The following is a 21,498-nucleotide window of genomic DNA, read 5'->3' on the forward strand; positions in this document are numbered from 1 at the left end:
CCAGACGAAAGACCTTGGGCAAGTTAGTAAGTCTCCATTTCCATGTCAAAAAAAGGAGAAAATTTTAACACCACACACGGTTGTTGGGAAGACTGAATGAACAGTGTGTGAAGAACTGTTGGCACGGCACTTGGCACATAGTAACCCCCCCACCACCAGTGTGTGCTTTTCTCTCTCTGTTGTATCCGTACTGGTGGCGGCATTATCTTTATTACTCAGTAGTACAATAACATGTGATGCAAAACCCATTACGGCTACAACCTCAAAATGCAATTCCCAGGTGCCTTCAGACCATATTTAAGATGAGCAGTAAACACCCTGAATTTGTTTTATTTTTGCCACCCTGAAAAAAGCCCTTTGATTTCATGTAAATTCAGAAAGCATGCCGGTGCATCATTTTTGAAGCAGAAAAATAATGTGGATCTTTACCCATAACTGTGATACAGTGAAGTTAGCAGTTTTGATAATGATGTTTGGCTTTTTTGTTTTGTTTAATGCCTACAAAATTATCCTGCCTACAGCTCCCAGAGGTCCTTCCCATACAGCACGTTCTGTAATCATATTACGGATCTAATAAACGTCTCTCTTATTGTAATAAACTCTCTTTGTGAATAGCCTCATTAATGTGCTGAAATAATGTGCCCAGGGGTATTTCCAACAATTTCATTGTAGCTCTAAAATAAGCTGCCCTAACTGCCACTTCATCTCCAGTGAGTGTGCCCTGCAGTGTCTCACAGATCACGAAGGTACAAGGGGCAGAGCCTCCTAGTAAAGCTGCTTTGGGGGCAACAAGTCCTACAGTATAAAACTTCAGACAAACAGTCTCACTTTTATTTTAATTCTGGATCAGTTTCTTTGAATAAGTGAACCATTAGTTTGTAAAGCTGAGACTTTACCTTATGGAGTTTATGCTTAATGTCTAGATAATAAAGCCATAACTATAATTAACCAATTTTATGCAGAGAATTTTCTTCTTCCAATTGTAAAAAATTGCCTGGTTTGGTAAGTTTTTACTGTTAGGAAGTGGTTTTTAAATTTTATTAGCCTGGTAATTTTACTATAAAATATCCATTCGTTTAATGGAAATAAAAACCCTTTTTAGGGATAAATGTATTCTCTCCTATACATTTTCCTTTGGGGTATATTCTCTACCTCAAACCTGTATTATTTAGATATGAGCTTTTCAGAAAGGGATTATTTTAGCATAAAGAGAACTCCAGGTGTTTTTTGATATCCTGGATTCAGTAAACAGTAATTTTTGCAGAATTCTAAACCATGTAATTCTGTAATACATTTTTGAATCTTTTTTTTTAAATTATTTATTTTATTTTATTTTTGGCTGAGTTGGGTCTTTGTTGCTGCGTGTGGGCTTTCTCTATTTGCGGCGAGCCGGGGCTACTCTTCCTTGTGTGGTGTGCGGGCTTCTCATTGCGGTGGCTTCTCTTGTTGCGGAGCACGGGCTCTAGGCACGTGGGCTTCAGTAGTTGTGGCTCTTGGGCTTAGTTGCTCCGCGGCATGTGGGATCTTCCCGGACCAGGGCTCGAACCCGTGTCCCCTGCATTGGCAGGCGGATTCTTAACCACTGCGCCACCAGGGAAGTCCACATTTTTGAATCTTATAACCAAAAAGTAAAAAATTCGAGTTTCTTTGTTCCTTATTTGACAGTCATAAGAAATCATGATGGTCTGTTGTAGGAACTGTTAAATGCAGCCTTAGCCCTTCACATCTTCTCCAGCCATTATCGTTCGTTATAGTGAGTCTTGTGTTTACCTCTTGACAGTTTGTGAGGGTCATTACAGAGGGTACCCAGGAAATTTCCCCTTTTTAAAATTTTTGGGGTGGGGAAGACAGATTTACTTCAAATATTTGAATTACAAAATGTGCCATCAGCCCCTTAAAACAACTCCAAGCAATATAGAAATGATAGAAGTAAAACTAAAGTCTCCCCTCCCTGAACCAGGCACTACCTCCAGTGTAACTATGGCTTACATTTGATGTGTGTCCTGGCGTTCTTTTTACTTTGCTTACAATCATATGCGTTTGTATCATTGTTTTTCTCTTGTATTGTCTTAGCTTCCATTTCTAAAAATAGTACCAGAGGATAGATATTTTGTAACTTGCTTTTCTTTTTACTTATCCCTATAGTATGGACATCTTTCCAAGTCAGTATTTATACTAGAGAATGGACTTGAGGATACGGGGAGGGGGAAGGGTAAGCTGGGACAAAGTGAGAGAGTGGCATGGACATATATACACTACCAAATGTAAAATAGATAGCTAGTGGGAAGCAGCCGCATAGCACAGGGAGACCAGCTCGGTGCTTTGTGACCACCTAGAGGGGTGGGATAGGCAGGGTGGGAGGGAGGGAGATGCAAGAGGGAAGAGATATGGGGATATATGTATATGTATAACTGATTCACTTTGTTATAAAGCAGAAACTAACACACCATTGTAAAGCAATTATACTCCAATAAAGATGTTAAAAAAAAAATGATCTCATTCTTTTTAATAGCTGCCCAGTATTTCATAGTGTGAATGTACTATTGTTTATTCAGTTGAAACATCTCCTGATGCATGGCCAGTCAGGTTGTTTCCACTTATTTGCTATTAGGAGCATAATACAGTACACATCTTTGTTTGGGTTTAGGTACTTCTGTATTTCCTTTGGTTAGATAAGCACCCAGAAGTGAGATGGCTAGGTTAAAAGGTACTTTTCAATTTTAATAAATATTAATTGCCATATGACTTCCCAAAAGATTTTAGCAGTTTATATTCTAATTAAAAGTGTATAAATATACTCATTTTCCTACATCTTCAGCACTACATCTTCTGAGTCTTTCTAAAATTTTGTCCATTTGACAGGTAAAAGTGATGTCTCACTAACTATATTAATTTGGATCCCATGGCTGTAGCATTGGGAAAGAGAAAGGAAATATAGCCACACAAATGCAAACTATGTGTAACATTAAGGCATTAACTTTGTATAGAGAAGTAGATGATTTTATAGAAAATTAAAAATTACCAAAATTGGCATCAGAATAGATAAAAATATCAAACTTCAAAAGATGTAAATTTGATCATCTAATAATATGTCTCTCAAACTGTTTAAATAGGAATCCACAAGGTCTAAATTTGTTTTCACCACAAGCAGGTGGAAAAGAAGGATATGGCAATCCAGCAGAGACCTTATGAGTATGTATACCATGTAGAAATTCAAAGATGTCAATATAGGTATTATCACGAAAGCAAATGTTGTTAGGTAAGGTAAAAATCAGAATTATTTATGTTTTAAAAGTTACACGTTGATTACAGAGGACATGATCACCCTCTTTGCCTTCTAGATGTCTTATGAGACTCCGTTATTAGAAATGATATTTTCAAGGACTACTTTATGATATACAATAGATTCTCCTTTTCTGCAGCTGTAGGGAAAGAAGGAACATTTTCCTCTTTATTATTCTGCTAAGATTTCTTTCACAAACAGTTAGAAGGGCTGCCAGTTTGAAGGGTAGATAGTAGAATTGCATTAGTTACTACCAGAAGAAAAAACTTAAAATATGGGAAAAAAAAAAAAAAACCCAGACAACCGGATTCTAATAATGTGATATTTTGCATCTACAAGATCTATCATTAAAACATTGCAGGCCTGGGTGGTTTTACAAGTGAGTTCTAAATTTTCAAGAAATAGACAACTTCTATGCTATTTAAATAATTTAGAGTACAGAAAAAGATGGAAAGCTTCCTAGTTTATTTTCATAAAACTATAATAAATCTAATGCCATAACCTACTTTAAAATAATACAGAACAAATGAAGATCACTTTTACTTATTAACAGAGGTGAGAAAATTTCAAAAAAGTAAATCAGATCTAGCAATATATTAAAGGACCAATGTAACCAAATAGGTTTTGATCCAGGAATTCAAGAATAGTTCAAGCACTCGAAAAGCATAATTTAATATTTTAAGAAATTGAAGGAGAATAAAAACATGATCATAATAATCAATACTAAAAATTAGTTCAACTAAACCAGTCTTCATTTTTAAAAACTCCATTTAAGATAGAGTGAATCTTCCAAACATGTTGAAAGTTATTTTCTAGAAATAAATTGTAAGCATTTAAAATAAACGTTGAAAGCATTTTCATTAAAATTGAATAAAGAGGAATGTCTTCTACTGTCACGAAGTAGTCAACAGTGGCGGGGGGAGGGAGATGTGTTGTTGGTAATGCTGTAAGATAAGAGAAATATTAAGTCTAAAAATGATCATTACTTGCAGTTGCTAAGGTTTTTATACCTAGGGAAAAAAAGATTGAAATAAAAAAATTGTTGGACTAAAAGCAAATTTCAGTAAGTTGGTGGCTTGAAATATAATACCCCAAAACCAAGAGCTTTTCTTTATACTGGCATTAATCTGTTAGAAGTTTTCTGTGAAAAGAACTCCACCCCCCCGCAAAAAGGCCAAAACTAAATGTAACAAGAAAATGCAAGTTATATGACCATAACTGTGTAACATTTTCAAAGACATAAGATAGGACCTGAATGAATGGAGAGACATGCAGGTACCTGGTGGTAAGATTTAAAAATACAGATTCTTCCCAAACTCATCTACAAATTTTAAGTAATTTTAAATCATAATTTCATCCACACTCTTTAGTTCATTAAAATGGTCCTGTGGAATAAATGTGAGATTTACCAAGAAAATCTTGAACAGGAAGGTCTCTTTTCACTGTTCTCACTTTTCACACATCCATCTCCTGTCTCTCACAAGATGCCTTTAAAGGAAAAGTGCAGGAACTCAAGAAAGAATAAAGTTAGAACAATGAAGAGAAAGGGAAAATGGGAGTCCGTAGCAGATTAAGATTTCAACATATTTCTAGGAGACAGAAGGAAGCCTGTAGAAGGATTAAACAGGCAGAGGAAGCCTGGCCCCAAAACACCCTGTGGGGTTGCCAGCATGGTGGTGCGAGTTGGCCTTCCCACTGAAACCCCACAGCACCTCTGGCCTCTGGGGAGGAGTTGAAAATAGGGACGTTTTCAAAAGTCTGTATGAGGAAAGCTCTGCATCTGATCCCTCTTATGCTTTTCTCCAATTTCCACATACAGAAGACCAAGTCGCCTAGTACATGTCCTGCAACATGATGCCGGGACTTTTCCTAAGGAAGTCGAAGCTGAGAAGAAATCAGACAGTACCCCAGGGTAACGCCTGCCTGAATTTTCTGAGGAGGGTGGTGGTAGAAGTGATGTGAGTCTTCCCTGAAGAGAAGCTTTCCAAGCTCCACACCTGCAGTGTAGGGCTGGGCTGCCACCCTCTCCCCAGGTGATCTCACTCAACTCCTTGATTTCAGTGATGGCTATACAAGGAGGATTTCCAAGTTTGTATCTTTAGCCATGACCGTCCCTGGAACTCCACTCACATATCCTATAATGCTACCTATAATATCACCATAAGAATATCTACGCCCCTGGTGGTTCAAGCAGTGAATGATGATCTGACTCAGGTTTATGCTGGCTCTGTGCCATCTTGCCCTCTCTGGCCTCATTGTCCAGCCTCTTCTACCACATTCACTCCAGTCATGCTGCCTCGTTGCTCAGCCAGGGTCTTGTCAGCCACAGCAAGGCGTTTGGACTATATCTAAATGCGCTGAGAAGTTTTTGGAGGTTTTGAGCAGGAGGGCGATATGATCCGATTAAAGTTTTTTTAAAAAATCACTGTGGCTTCTGTGTGGAAAATAAATTGTAGGGAACACAAGTGGAAGCATAGTGGAACATTTGGTTACTTCTTGGGTATCTGTCTCGAACATCTTTCTGTCATCCAATGACAAAAGCAGAATCCACCTGAATGTCTACAGTGGAGAGAGAGAAAAAGAGCAGAAAGGGACATATGATCAGGCCAAAGCTTTTACACAAAACCTAACATCTTAACAGTCGGTGTTGACATATTTACCCTCTATGGTTTCTGCAACTTTGGTGCTTCAGTAGAATTATTTAAATCTCCTTCTATATTGACTGGATATAGTTTTTAAAATGAGCTGTGTTTTCCCATTCTTTAGTTATTGATGAGGAAAACATGAAGTTTATTATGAAACTAGCCAGGGCAGTGCAGGAGGCCCAGAAGTCAATGCTGATTTGACCCACCAGTGACTTTCAACTTATTTTTGGATTTTTTTTTAAACCCTGGTACTCTAGTCTATGATATATAGACTTACAACTGAATCAGTAATGGTAATGGCAGGTTTTCTTCCCTCAAAATTTCCACATTTAGGAATATAATGTGCCTGGGGATCCAAGAAGTAAGGATAACTTCTCAGGGGGAGGGGACAGTGTCAAGGCTGTGGTCAACAGTGTTTCTGTGGCGCTGTCATAAGGAATTAACCACCATTCATCAGCTTAATGCTATTTTCTGCTGCCTCTTCAGCTGAGTTTGGGCAGGAGGGATGTATTAAAATGAAGAGGAACAGGGATTCATGGCCTAATGTGAAATCTTGTTAAAGATGTCCTGGTAAAACAGAGGGAATCTTTTCTCCAGGTGTTTAAATAATATCAAAAGGGTAGAAAACCTTGTATTACTAAGTGGTTTTCTTTTTTCTTTCTTGGTTAATATATTCTCTTCTCTGAAAATAAATATTCCCTTATAATTTTGGCAAAACACTGTACTAGGCAATATTTTAAAAATAGAATATAAAATGAGAAAGGTTTTGAAATGCTGCATTGTATTATGCAGGTTGAATAAAGGGAAGTAAACAGTACAACTGTGATTTTCAATTGTTTTAAAACAGTTTTTAAAGTTGAAGTATAAGTTTACTTAGAGATATATCCAATTTGTGTGTGTGTTTATATTTGTTATCTCATCTCTCCCACAAAGCATTTGAGTTTGCTAATGAGAATGTTTGCTATCAAGTTAGGGTTGTCCGGTAAATTACAAGATGCCAAATGGATATACTTACACTAAAAAAGATAAATTGTTTATCTGAAATTCAAACTTAATTTGGGTGTCCTTTTAAAAAAAAAAAGGTCTGGCAATCCTAAGTAGAAAACATGAAGAAAACAATGAAGGTAAGATAGGGTGAAGTTTCTATACAAATATGAAGTCTAACATAATTGCTAAAGTTGGGCCATGGTTTTGGCCTTAAGAGTCCTGGTTGCCAGACAAAAATGAGAATATAATCATTTACAAGATGTACCTTGCCCAGTAAGTGGGGTGAGTAGTGGGGTGAGAGTTCTTTGGGGCAAAAAACATATTCTAGTTTTTAGATCTGAAAGAACACTTTTTTTATGGGTCTCCATTAAAGGGATCCTTTGCAATGGGGGTGGTGGTGGTACTATCTACCCCTATTGAGCATTTATGAACTAGACAGTGTTTTTCAAAGAGAAGTTTTTGATTAAATGAAGTCCATTTCACTTTTTTTTTTCTTTTGTGAATTGCACTTTTTGCATCATATCTAAGAAATCTTTCCCACGTCCAAGGTCAACAAATTTTTTGCCTCTGTTTTCTCTTAGAAATTTTACAGTGGTAGGTTTTATATTTAGGTCTATCAATATATATTTTTTAAAGAACCATATGAGTTTCAGGGATTCCTGAGGATTCTGGCTTCTTTCATTTAGTGTGGATGTTCCTTGGTGGTTCTGAGCTACCTTAGCTAACCCTAGAATTGATGCATGCTATCAACTATTTTGAGTTAATTCTGGTATGTGGTAAAAGGTCTAGATTGAAGTTTATGTTTCTGTGTATTGTTTGAGCACATTTGTTGAAACTATATTCTCAACTGTATTGCCATTGCACCTTTGTCAAAACTCAGTTGTATTTGTGAGGGTCTAGTTCCTGGGCTCTGATCTGTGTCTAACTTTATGCCAATGCCATACTGTTTTAATTATTTCAGCTTTATAATAATGTCTTGAAATCAGGTAATATTATTCTTTCAACTAATATATACATGTATAATATAAAAACTTAGAATCAGTTTGTTGATTTCTACCAAAAAAAAAAAAAAAAACTTATTGGGGTTTCTGTTGGGATTGCATTTAGTCTTAATTTGGGGAGAATTGGCATTTTAACAAAATTGAGTCTTCTCACTCATGAACAAGATATATCCCTCCAGTTATATGGATCTTCTTATTTCTCTCGGCAGTATTTTGTGGGTTTTAGTGTACAGGTCTTTCATCTTTTGTCAGATTTATCCCTAAATCTTTGAAGTTTTTAGATGTTATTGTACATGATATTGTTTTTTTATGAGTACATATTATAATTATTTACTGTTGGACATTTAGATTGTTTATAATTTTTTCACTTATAGCATTGCAATGAATAACTTTGTATATGCAGATATACTCACATGTGATTATTTCCCTTTAAAATTTTTTAAAATTATAGTTTATTGAAGTGTAGTTGCTATGCAATGTTATATAATGTTATGGGGGTACAATATAGTGATTCATAATTTTTAAAGGTTATGCTCCATATATAGTTACTGTAAAATGTCGGCTGTATTCCCCATGTTGTACAGTATATCCTTATAGCTTATTTTATTTTTTAAAAATGATTTATTTATTTTTTAGTATTTACTTATTTATTTTGGCTGTGCCGGGTCCCAGTTGCAGCATGCGGGCTCTTAGTTGCAGCCTGTGGGCTTCTTAGTTCTGGCATGCAGGCTCTTAGTTGCGGCATGTGGACTTCTCAGTTATGGCTTGCATACTCCTAGTTGCAGCATGTGAACTCTTAGTTGCGGCATGCATGCGGGATCTAGTTCCCCGACCAGGGATTGCACCCAGGCCCCCTGCACTTGGAGCATGGAGTCCTACCCACTGAACCACCAAGGAAGTCCTCCTTGTAGCTTATTTTATACCTAATAGTTTGTACCTCTTAATCCCCTACTCCTATTGATATATTGCCCCTCCCTCCTCCCTCTCCCCATTGGTAACCACTAGTTTGTTCTCTGTATCTGTGAGTCTGCTTCTTTTTTGTTATACTCACTAGTTTGTTGTATTTTTAAGATTCCACATGTAAGTGGTATCATACAGTATTTGTCTTTCTCTGTCCCACTTATTTCACTGAGCATAATGCCCTCCAAGTCCATCCATATTGCTGCAAATGGCAAAATTTCATTCTTTTTATGGCCAAATAGTATTCCATTGGGGGTGTGTGTGTGTGTGTATATATATATGTGTGTATATATATATATATATATTTATTTATATATTTATATACTGCATCTTCTTTATCCATTCATCTGTTGATGGACATGTAGGTTGCTTCCATATCTTGACAACTGTAAATAATGCTGCTATGAACATTGGAGTGCATGTATCTCTTTTCCATTTAATGTCTTTGTTAACTGTGTTAAACTCATTTATGGGGTCTAGTGGATTGTTTGTGAATTCCATTGGATTTTCTACATCAAGAATCATGTCTTCTGCAAATAAGCAGTTAAGTCTTCCTTTCCAATCTGGATGCCTTTTATTTATTAATTTATTTTGGCCTGACTGTGCTGACCAGAACCTCCCATGTTGAGCGGAAATGGTGAGAACAGATGTTCCTATCTGTCTTTCTGATCTCAGGGTGAGGCATTCAGTCTCTGACATATTTTTTATCAGGCTAAAGAAGTTTCCTTGCACTCCTTGTTTGCTGAGTTTTTGTTAGAAATAGGTGTTGAATATTGTTAAATACTTTTTCTATTGAGATGATCATATGGTTTTTCTTTTTTAGTTATTATGGTGTTATGGGTTGACTGTATCCCTCAAAAAATATGTGTTAAAATCCTAACCCCCCAGTACCTCAGAATGGAACCTTATTTGGAAATAGGCTCATTGCATGTGTATGTAATTTGTTAAGATGAAGTCATACTGGAATAGTGAGGGCTCCCTAATCCATTATGACTGCTGTCCTTATAAGAAGATGGCCAAATGAAGCCAGAGACACAAGGGAGAATGCAATGTGACCATGCAGGCAGAGATTGGAGTTCTGCTGCCACAAACCAAGGAACGTCTGGGGCTATTGGAGGCTGGAGGAAGCAAGGAGGGATTCCCCCCTGGAGGCTTCAGAAGGGGCATGGCTCTGCCTTGATTTCAGACTTCTAGCCTCCAGAACTGTGAGAAGATAAATTTTTGTTGTTTTAACCCACCTAGTTTGTGATCCTTTATTATGATGGTAGCCCTGGAAAATTAATACATATGATTTATTACATTGACTGATTTTTTTGAACATTAAACAGACCTACATTCCTAGGATACACTCTATTTAGTCAGGATGTATTGTCTTATTATTATCCTTTTAACATTTTGTTTGATAATATAATATCCTTTTAATATTTTATTGTTCCTTTATTTAATATTATTATCCTTTGATTTGCTATAATTTTGTTTAGAATTTGTGCATCTGTGTTCATGTTTTGTAGTTTACTTTTTTATACTGTTTTTGTCTGGTTTTGGTATCAGGGTACTGTTGGTCTCAGCAAATGAGTTGGGAAGTATTCTCTCCTCTTCGTTTTTCTTGAAGACTCTGTGCAGAGTTGCTATTGTTTTTTAAAAAAAGATTTATCAGGAAGTAATTTGTACCTTTAACCCCTGTAAAGTGTACAGTTCACTGCTGTTTAGTATTTTCTCAGAGTTGTGCACCATCACCATGATCTAATTCCAGAACATCTTCGTCTGAATGTTCAGAAAGGAATTTCATATTCATTAAGAGTCACTCCCCATTCTCTCCCCTCCAGACCCTTGTCAATCACTAATTTACTTTCTGTTTCTATAGATTGGCCTATTCTGGATATTTCTTATATATGGAACTATATAATATGTGGCCTTTCTCTTAGCATGATGTTTTTTCCAAGGTTTATTCATGTCTGTAGCATGTATCAGTACTTCATTCTTTGTTTTGGCAAATAATATTCTATTGTATAGATACACCATAGTTGCTTATCCATTTATTATGGACATTTGGGTTGTTAACGCTTTTTGGCTATTTTGAATAAGGCTGCTGTGAACAATTGTGTACAAGTTTTTGTGTAAATGTGCTTTCTTTCTCTTGAGTATGTATCTAAGAGTGGAATTGCTCAGTCCTATGATCAGTCTGTTTAACCTTTTGAGGAAATACGGAGTGTTTTACAAAGCTGGCATCAGCACCAGCAATGTATGAAGGTTTTAGTTTCCCCACACGCTCACCAACACTTGTCATTATCTGTATTCTTAATTATAGCCATCCTAGTGGGTGTGAAGTGGTATCTCATAGTGGTTTTGATTTGCATTTCCCTGATGGCTAATGATGTTGAATATCTTTTCCTGTGGTTATTGACCATTTATATACCTTTTTGGAAGAAATGTCTATTTTCTTTGCCCTTTAAAAATTATGTTATTTGTCTTTTTATTACTGAGTTGTGAGAGTTTTTATATTGTGTGTGTATGCAAGTCCCTTATTAGGTATTAGATTTATAGCAATTTTCCCTTATTCTGTGGGTGGTCTTTTTACTTTCTTCATGGTATCATTTACAGCACAAAATGTTTTAATTTTGATGAAGTCCAGTTTATCAAATTTTTTTTGGTTGTTGCTTGTGCTTTTGGTGTCATACCCAAGAAACCATTGCCTAACCCAAGAACACAAAGGTGTAATTACTCCTATGTTTTCTTCTAAAAGTTTTACATGTTTAGCTCTTGTATTTAGATATTTGATCCATTTGGAGATAATTTTTGGATGTGGTGTGGTGTACGGGTCCAACTTCGTTCTTTTGCGTATGGATATCTAGTTGTCTCAGCACCGTTTGTTGAAAAGACCATTTTTCTCCCCCCCCCCCATTAAATTGTCTTGGCACTCTTGTTGAAAATCAATTTACCATAAATGTAAGGGTTTAATTTTGGGCTCTAAATTCTATTCCATTGATCATTATGCATGTCCTTATTCCAGTACTACATTGACTGGATTACTGTAGCTTTGTAGCAAAATTTGAAATTGGGAAATGTGATCCCTCCAAATTTATTCTTCTTTTGTAAGTTTGTTTTGGCTATTCTTAGTCCCTTGCATTTCCATATGAATTCTAGGATCATCAATTTCTGAAAAAAAAAAAAATCCAGCTGCAACTCTGAATGCTTTTAATCTGTAGATCAGTTTGGGGCATGTTGCCAACTTAATAATGTTAACTCTTCCAATCCTTGAACATGGAATGTTTTACCATTTATGTACCTTGTTTAATTTTTTCCAAGAATGTTTCAGTTTTCAGTGTACAAGTTATGTACTTCTTTCAACATTAGTTCTAAATATTCTATTATTTTTGATGCTATTGTAAGTGAAATTGTTTTCTTAATTTAGTTTTCAGATTCTTCATTGCTAGTGTATAGAGATACAATTAATTTTTTTTATTGGGGTATAGTTGCTTTACAGTGCTGTGTTAGTTTCTGCTGTACAGCGAAGTGAATCAACTATGTGTATACATATATCCCCTCTTTTTTGGATTTCCTTCCCATTTAGGTCACCACAGAGCATTAAGTAGAGTTCTCTGTGCTATACAGCAGGTTCTCATTAGTTACCTATTTTATACATATTAGTGTATGTTGATCTCATATTCTACCACCTTGCAGAACTTGTTTATTTTTATAGTAAAAAAGTGGATTCTCTAGGATTTTCTGTATGTAAGATCATGTAATCTGCAAATAGGGTTTGCCTTTCTAGATGATTTTTCTTTCTTTTCCTTGCCTTTTTGCCCTAGCTAGAACTTCCAATGTAGTGGTGAATAGACCTGGCAAGAATGGACGTCTATCTTGTTCATGATCTTAGAGGGAAGGAATCCACTCTTTACCCATTAAGTATGGTGTCAGCTGTAGATTTTTCCCTAGATATCCATTATCAATTTGAGAAAGTTCTCTTCTATTTATAATTTGTTGAGTTTTTTTTATCCTAAAAGGGGTTTTAATTTTGTCAAATGCTTATTCTATGACTGTTGAAAGGCTCTTATAATTTTTGTCTTTTATTCTATTAATATTGCACATAACATTGATTTTTAGATGCTAAACTAGCCTTACATTCCTAGGATAAATCCCACTTGGCCGTAGTGTACAATCCTTTTAATATGTTGCTGAATTTGGTTTGCTAACACTTTGCTGAAGATTTTTTTCATCTATATTCATAAGGGCTATTGGACTGAAGTTGTCTTTTCTTGGAATGTGTTTGTCTAGTTTTGGTATCAGGGTAGTACTGGCCACATAGAATGAGTTTGGAAGTTTCCATTTCCTTTAGCTTTCTGGAAGAATTTGTATAGACTTGGTATTACTTCTTCCTTGAATCTTTGGTTGAATTCACCAATAAAGCCATCTGGGCCTGTAGTTTTCTTTGTAGGAAGGTTTTTAACCGTAAATTCATTTTCTCTAATGGATAAAGTGCTATCCAGGTTACCTGTGTCTTCAGAGTGAGCTTTGGCCTGCTCTCTTCTCTCTGGTACTTTGTCCTATGAACTCTAGCTGCTTTGGTTTTCTGAGACTTTTCACTCTGTCTCCTCAACTTAAAAAATCTGCTGGTATCCACCTCAGTTGCCGTCCCTGTGCTTAGGCCTGGTGACCTCGTAAGCCTCTGACCTGGGAGCTCACCTCAATTGTTCTCCATCCCTTGGGCATCACTGTCCTACATTACCTGATGTCTAGTGTCTTAAAAACCATTGTGTCGTGTATTTTTCTGCTAGTTTGTTTTTGCAAGCACTTGGGTATATTCTTATCCTGTTAGTTCAGGGAAGATGGAAAGATTTTTATACCATCACAATCTTTTGGGTATTGGTGGGGCAGGGCACAAAAAACAACACAAAACACAAACATTATCAAGTTTACAAGGATCCAAGAAATAAGCCATCTTTGAAATTATTACTTATGATAAGCATCCTCCCATCATTTCAACAATGAAGCAAAACTAACTCAGAAATGAAGAAATGTTAAAGTAGACTGAAATAGAAGCATGAATGCCTGTGCCTATCTCACTAACTACCCAAAAGCTATGAAAATAGAGAAAGGATTAAATATCTTACAATCATGGGAGAATGGAAGGAGAAGCTGTTAGTGGAAAAGAAATTTTGGGCAGTTACTAGATGATAGAAAGCAGATGGAACTGAATCGAAATATAGTGAAGAAACCTATCACCCAGAACATACATAGGAAAAAAACTAACCAGAAGGTAGGAACAGATGCAGATGATCTATAAACTCAGAGTGGAAAAATGATGGAGGCCCTAGGCACTTACCAGGCTAATTGAAGATGCACATTTAGAACAGGCAGGCCTGTCAGTCCCCTTCCCTTATTCATTTTGCTCTGCTTTATTGCAACATAATAGGTCAAGAACTGCACTGTAAAGAGAATGAACTGTCTATCTGATGTGATTTCTAGTATGGGGTTATGCCCTAGAAAGAAACATTGTGGAGTTTGAGGAAATCATAGAACACAGACAGAGGAGGCAACTTGAAGAAACAGACATATACAAATGCAAAGGAAATTGAAGCCAGCTGCCTATAATAATCTGTCCAATCTTTCATTCATAGAATAGAAAGCCAAGGACCACCAGACATTTGGGGAAGCATAACAACGAGAAGGAGAGAAACCAAGGTGAATAAACAGCTGAGCACAAAAGAAAGTTGATAGGAAGTGTAATGGGTTGAATTGTGTCCGCCACAAAAATGATACGTTGAAGTCCTGACTCCCAGCACTTCAGAATATTAAACCTCATTTGAAAATACTGACGGTCTAGATGTAGTTAGTTAAGATGAGGTCATACTCAAGTAGGGTGGGCCCCTAATCCAATATGACTGGTGTCTTTGTAAGAAGACAACCGTGTAAATTCAGACACACACAGGGAGGAAGCCATGTGATGGCGGAGGCAGAGATGGGAATTATGCAGCCGCAAGCTAAGAAATGCCAGAGGTTTCCAGCAAGTCATCAGAAACTAGGAAGAAGCAAGGGAAGATTCTACTGTGAGTCTCAGAGGGAGCAGGGTCCTGCTGTTTGATTTTGAACTTCTAGCTTCCAGAACCGCGAGGTAATACATTTCTGTTGTTTATGCCACCCAGTTTGTGGTACTTTGTTATGGCAACCCTAAGAAAATAATATTGGTAGTAAAAGAGAATTTAATAATTCTTAATGAAAACATAAAACAAATGTTCAAGTAACCCACAGGAAGGTTAAAAAAAGAGAGAGGGAATCAGAAAAATAAGAAACAGGGGAAATAAACAGAAGACAATAAAATTGCATGTTAGACTTAAACCCTAGCATCTTAATATTTATCATAAAAATGTAAATGGTCTAAATGCACCAATTAAAAGACAGAGATGACTAGAATGGATAACAAAACATGGTCCAACAGTATGTTGTCTACAAAAATCTCACTTCAAATATAATGATACAGGCAGGTTGAAAGTAAAAGGTTGAAAAGTATATACCATGCAAATATTAATTTTTAAAAAGCAGGAGTGGCTGTTCTAATATACATGTTAATTTCCTGATTGTGATCTTGTGCTATAGTTATCCAAGATGTTTCCATTGGGGAAGTTGGGTGAAGTATGTGTGGTATCTCTTTGTATTGTTTCTTACAATGGTATATGAACCTGCAAATATCTCAAAATAAGATTTATTCACACGCAAAAGAATGAAGGTGGTCGCCTACTCATACCATATACAAAAATTAACTCAAAATGGATCAAGACCTAAATGTAAAAGCTGAAACTATAAAGTTCTTAAAAATAAATGTAAGAGCTAAAACTATAAAAATTCTCAGAAGAAGCTTAAATCTCAGGACCTTGAAATAGGCAATGGTTTCTTAGGTTTGACACCAAAATCACAAGGAATAAAAGGAACAGATAGGGACTTCCCTGGTGGTCCAGTGGTTAAGACTTTGCCTTCCCATGCAGGGGGTGTGGGTTCAATCCCTGGTCGGGGAGCTAAGATCCCACATCCCTTGTGGCCAAAAACCCAAAAAAACATAAAATAGAAGCATTAAAAATGGTCCACGGGCTTCCCTGGTCGCGCAGTGGTTGAGAGTCTGCCTGCCAATGCAGGGGACACGGGTTCGAGCCCTGGTCTGGGAAGATCCCACATGCCGCGGAGCAACTGGGCCCGTGAGCCACAATTACTGAGCCTGCGCGTCTGGAGCCTGTGCTCCGCAACAGGAGAGGCCGCGACAGTGAGAGGCCTGCGCACCGCGATGAAGAGTGGCCCCCGCTTGCCACAACTGGAGAAAGCCCTCACACAGAAATGAAGACCCAACACAGCCATAAATAAATTTAAAAAAAATAAATTAAAAATGGTCCACATCAAAAAAATCTTTTAAAAAATGGATAAATTTGACTTCATCAAAATAAAAAATATTTTGTGCTTCAAAGGACACTATCAAGGGACTTCCCTGGTGGTCCAGTGGCTGAGACTCAGCACCCCCAATGCAGGGGGCCCAGGTTCGATCCCTGGTCAGGGAACTAGATCCCACATGCTGCAACTAGACCCAGCGCAGCCAAATAAATAAATAAATAAATATATTTTTAAAAAAGGACACTATCAAGAAAGTGAAAAGGCAACCCAAAGAATGGGAAAACATTTTTGAAAATCATATATCTGCTAAGGGATTTGTATTTAAAATATATAAGGAACACTTAGACTCAATTCTAAAAAGACGTATGACCTATCTTAAAAAGTGGGCAAAGTATCTGAATAGACATTTCTCCAAAGATGATATGCAAATGGACAGTAAGCACATGAAAAGATTTTCAACATCATTAGCCATCAGGCAAGTACAAATGAAAGGCCACCACGAGTTACCACTCCACACGCACTAGGATGACTGTAATTAAAAATATAGGTAATAACAAGTGTTGGTGAGGATGTGGGAAAACTGGAAACCTCACGCATTGCTGGTGCTAATGGCAGCTTTGGAAAACAGTCTGGCAGCTCCTCAAAAAGTTACACACAGTGTTATCACATGACTCAGCACCTCCACTTCTAAGTATATACCCAAGAGAAACAAACACCTGTCTGCACGAAAACATTTGCACACATGTTCACAGCAGTGTTATTCATACTAGTCAAAAGGTGAAAACAACTCAAATGTCCATCAACCGATGAATGGATAAACAAAATGTGGTATATCCATACAATGGAATATTACTACGTAATAAAAAGAAATGAAATAGTGATACATGCTACAGCATGGATGAATCTTGAGAACATGCTAAGTGAAAGAAGCCAGTCAGATAGGGTCATATTTTGCATGATTTCAAGTATCTGAAATGTCCAGAATAGGCAAAGCCAGAGAGACAGAAAGCACGTTAGCACTGGGCAGGGACTGGGGGTAGAGAGAAGAGATGACGTGAAGGTAACGGTTACAGGGTACAGGGTTTCTTTTTCAGGTAATGAAAAGATTCTAAAATTGGTTCTGTTGGTGGTTGCACCACTCTGAAAAATACTAAAAACCATTGAATGGCAGATATACGTTAAATGACTGAATTGTATGTCACAGGAATTATAGCTCAACAAAGCTATTAGAAATAAAATAAAACTTTAAACATTAAAAGGTTAAAATACTTATGGTATGATTATTCTTTCATAATATACCTTTTATACAGAAACAATGCTTTCTCTCTGCCTGTTTAGTCAATAATGATTTGGAAACAGACAAGTTCAAACTGTTTCTTAATATCTTCTAGAAAGTGGATTTTCCTAAACAAGTAAACAAGAATGTAAGGGTTGTGCCTCGGAAAAATCAAACTGTTTCTACACCTATAGATGCACATACACCTGTATGAATATATGCATATATGCATATGCATATAAAATATATGTTGGTCCTTTGCTTGCCACAGGTCATTCATCACTATGGATTAAAGAAAGGACTGCAGGATTTCCTTCTGATTTTGTGCTGTTAGCCTTGTTTGAGTTACTGTATGCATTTTGAAAAAGATCCATTCAAAAAAATACTCCTTTAATTCAACTTTGTACTCAGACTGACATTCTGTCCGTTACGCCAAATTTTACTGTGGTTCTTGAGGAATACCAACACCATCTTCAGTTAAGCTTAAGTCGTCCAATTTATTAATTTTCAGCTTCCTAACGAGGATCCTGAAATTTTTGAAGTTTCATCCAAGTGTCTGTCTATACTGGTTCAGTTGTATGGAGGGGAAAACCCAGACAGCCTGTCTCCCGAAAATGCAGAGAATTTTGCTGATTTACTGACATCCAAAGAGGACCCGAAGGAGCTAAAGCTTCTGTTGAGGATTCTCAGAAGAATGGTGAGTCCACACAGATACTGGGGCTTGGGTGGGCGGCCTCAGTGGCGGCCAGTAGACGGGGAGTAGTCATTTTTTTCGACCTAGTTTCATTGAAGAACTCCCAGTTACCTTTCCCCGTAGTCACCTACTGTTAACATTTATCATATTCTACATATCTATCTGCATATACAAGTATTTTTCCTGAACTGTGAGAGAGTTAGACACATTGTTCCTGCTTACCCCTTAGTATGTGAGTGTGTATTTCCTGATGAAATGGATGTTCTGTTACTTAACTACAGTTATCAAAACCAGGAAATTTAACATTGATACAAATCTTTTACTCATCTGCCATCTGTATTCCAGTTTTGTCAACTGTCCCCATAATGTCCTTTATAGCTTGTTTTCTGGTGTCGAAACCAGTCCAGGATCATGTATTTCAGTAGACGTGTGTCCTTAATCTGGAATAGTTCTGCAGCCTTTCTTTGTCTTTTCATGACATTTCTGAAGAATGGGCCAGTTGTTTTGTAGACTCTCCCTCAATGTAGGTCTCTCTGATGTTTTCTGGACAATTGGATTCAGGTAAGCCCCAGAAGAAATACTGTGTCCTTCTCAATCCATCAGATCCAGAGGCTTATGATGTCTGTTTGCCCTTTACTGGTGATGTTAATTTTGATCACTTCATTAAATCAATGTGTTGTTGTTATTTTTAAATTTTTTAATGGTTGCAAAAGGGAGATTTTCAAACTCGCAACGTTTCTAACCCCCCTTATGGTACTGTAGGAAAAATTTTCCCTTTCGCCCCATTTATTTTTTATTTATTCTATTTTATTTTATTTTTTGGTGGTGTTGGGTCTTCGTTGCTGCACGAGGGCTTTCTCTAGTTGCGGCGAGCGGGGGCTACTCTTCATTGCGGTGCACGGGCTTCTCATTGTGGTGGCTTTTCTTGTTGCAAGAGCACAGGGCTCTAGGCGCGCGGGCTTCAGTAGCTGTGGCTCACAGGCTCTAGAGCTCAGGCTCAGTAGTTGTGGCTCGCAGGCTGTAGGGCACAGGCTCAGTAGTTGTGGCGCACGGCTTTAGCTGCTCCGCGGCATGTGGGATCTTCCTGGACCAGGGCTCGAACCCGTGTCCCCTGCATTGGCAGGCGGATTCTTAACCACTGAGCCACCAGGGAAGTCCATCGCCCCATTTATTTTATTTTAAAAAATATATATAGCTGATGTTTACTTGAAAGTACTTTTGAAGACTGACTTATTTTCTTTTTACAGTAGATCTTGTTCTGCTGCTTTCGAAGGCCATTATTTACAGCAGCTGTTGTTGAAGTTAGTAGAGGAGTGGAGGTCCCGTTAGTCTGTGTCATGTTCTGGCTTGTCAGTCTGTGTTCACTTCTAGATCCAATTATCTTGAGGGGTCCTTTGGCAGTGGAGGCTATGGATGCTCCAGAGAGTTGCCTTCAAGACAATTTTTATGCTAGTTTGATAGACAGCTGCAGTACGTGACCCAGCTAAATCTACACAGCAGGTTATGGGTGACAGAACTAGAACAGAGATAGAGAGTTACCCTCCTCGCTGCTACATTATGCTTTTGTACAGCCAGACCTCCCAACCACAGCAATGCTTCCTGTCTAGTGGAGTCATTCCCTGAGTAACCGGATGATGACACAATCTAAGTGAGCCTCCCAAAGTGTAGGATAAATACTTCTGGGGACAGTAGATCTTGGGCATGGTACTCCAACCTAACACTAGATGACACTGAATCACGGAGTAAGGCAAATATTTCCTCTTCCATTTTATTTTGATCTTTCTGATGATTTAAGGTGAAAGTCTCAATTTGGTACTACTGTGTCTTTAACACCTCTCGAATCCTTCAGAATGTCCCTTTTTAACAGAGAGGAAGCCTTTCAGATGACTAGCTTTTTCAGTAGAGATAAGATATTTCTTTCAAAAAATAGTTTTATTCATTTAAAAATGGTGAGTCAATGTGAACTCAAGTACTGGAAAATATGGTAATATGAGTGATATGTACATGTGGCAGAATCGTGTGTTTGGTACAGAATGACAAAAGCTTGGGGATATTGACCTCACATCTGATACAATTAATTTTATAGAGATTCACCATCTCGTATTTGAAAATCTTAGGGCCAGATTTAGTTTGGAATTTATAATTTTCAGATCTTTTTGGCATGGTGCTTATACTATGTATGATATGACTCCATAGCAGTCACCTGGGGTGGTACCGTCGTCAAGCATGGTAGTATTTCTGCTGCAAAGTGTATGAACATTCACACCAAGTGGGTAAATAAAAACTATGTGTGACCCCATGTGGCTTAGGTCAGGTTTTGCCACCAAATATGTTTTTGAACCAACTTAAGAAAAAAGTTTTGATTTTCAGAGCTTTCTAGATTTTAGAATTGCAGAGAGATTATGGACCTATCTTTGGAATAAATTACATCATTTTTAAAAACCAGGTTAATTTAATCACGCAGGAAACAATTAGACCCCAACTTGGTCAAAGTAACCAGACTACACCATCTTTTAGTTAATTTTACTGTCTGAAATGATTTCCTGATAGTTTCTGACCTGCCACATATAGGGCCAGGTAGGTTTTGTTTGTGGAAGAAAAGTTGAATCCAAGTGACTTTATCTGTGTGTGTGAAAATAGAAGAAGTTTCTGGTGCTGCTCATCTGTTTTTTTTTTTTAAATTGTAGTAAAGTAAACATAATATAAAGTTTACCAGCAATCTGTGATAAGTGCTTTATAATCTTCTGCAAACTTTCTAAATTACCCATGGATGGGTCAATGTTGGGTTCAAGTGGTGCAAAACACACAATCAGGGATTCTGGGCCTTGAACTTGCCTACCCTGAGGCTCGGTTCTGCTTAAACTTAGTACTGAGTTCAGTACGTTTGGAGAAAAGCAGCAGCACATGACCCAAAGAGTTGTATGATGCCAGCGCCCACTCCCGGACTGATGTGGTCCTTCCCCTCTCTCTCGCTGCGTCCTGTCCTCACCTCCGTGGTTGCCATTGTTTTGTAACTGTCAGCTTACCGTCTGTTCTCACCTTCACATTACCCTTGTTCAGGGTAGTGATGTGGTCTTTTTCAGCATGTTATAGTGTCTAGCCCATGAAAGGTTGTCAGCAGATGATGTTTCTAACTGTGTTAAGGACTTCTGGTGAATTATCTCATTTAATCTTCACAGCTACCTTAGCGGTCAGCTCTAGTGATTGCTTCCATTTATAGGTTAAAAGCTAAGGCTCAAAGAGCTTATGTAACACTCCCAAGGCCACCAACTAGGACT

At 37.4% G+C, this 21,498-nt stretch overlaps 1 protein-coding gene across 4 annotated transcripts in view; it reads left to right on the top strand.

Annotated features, from left to right (window-relative positions):
- ULK4 (unc-51 like kinase 4) overlaps positions 1 to 21,498 on the top strand; it is a 529,164-nt gene that overhangs the window by 387,696 nt on the left and 119,970 nt on the right. For 3 of the 4 annotated variants that reach the window (XM_061195276.1, XM_061195279.1, XM_061195277.1), the window contains one exon: positions 18,038 to 18,223. The exons of the other annotated variant lie outside the window; for it this stretch is intronic. In XM_061195276.1, coding sequence (XP_061051259.1) covers positions 18,038 to 18,223 — 186 coding nt within the window. The remainder of the gene's footprint in view (positions 1 to 18,037; positions 18,224 to 21,498) is intronic. 4 annotated transcript variants of the gene reach the window in all.

The sequence above is a fragment of the Eubalaena glacialis genome, chromosome 7 (genome assembly GCF_028564815.1).
Source record: "Eubalaena glacialis isolate mEubGla1 chromosome 7, mEubGla1.1.hap2.+ XY, whole genome shotgun sequence".
Taxonomy (NCBI): Eukaryota; Metazoa; Chordata; class Mammalia; order Artiodactyla; family Balaenidae; genus Eubalaena; species Eubalaena glacialis.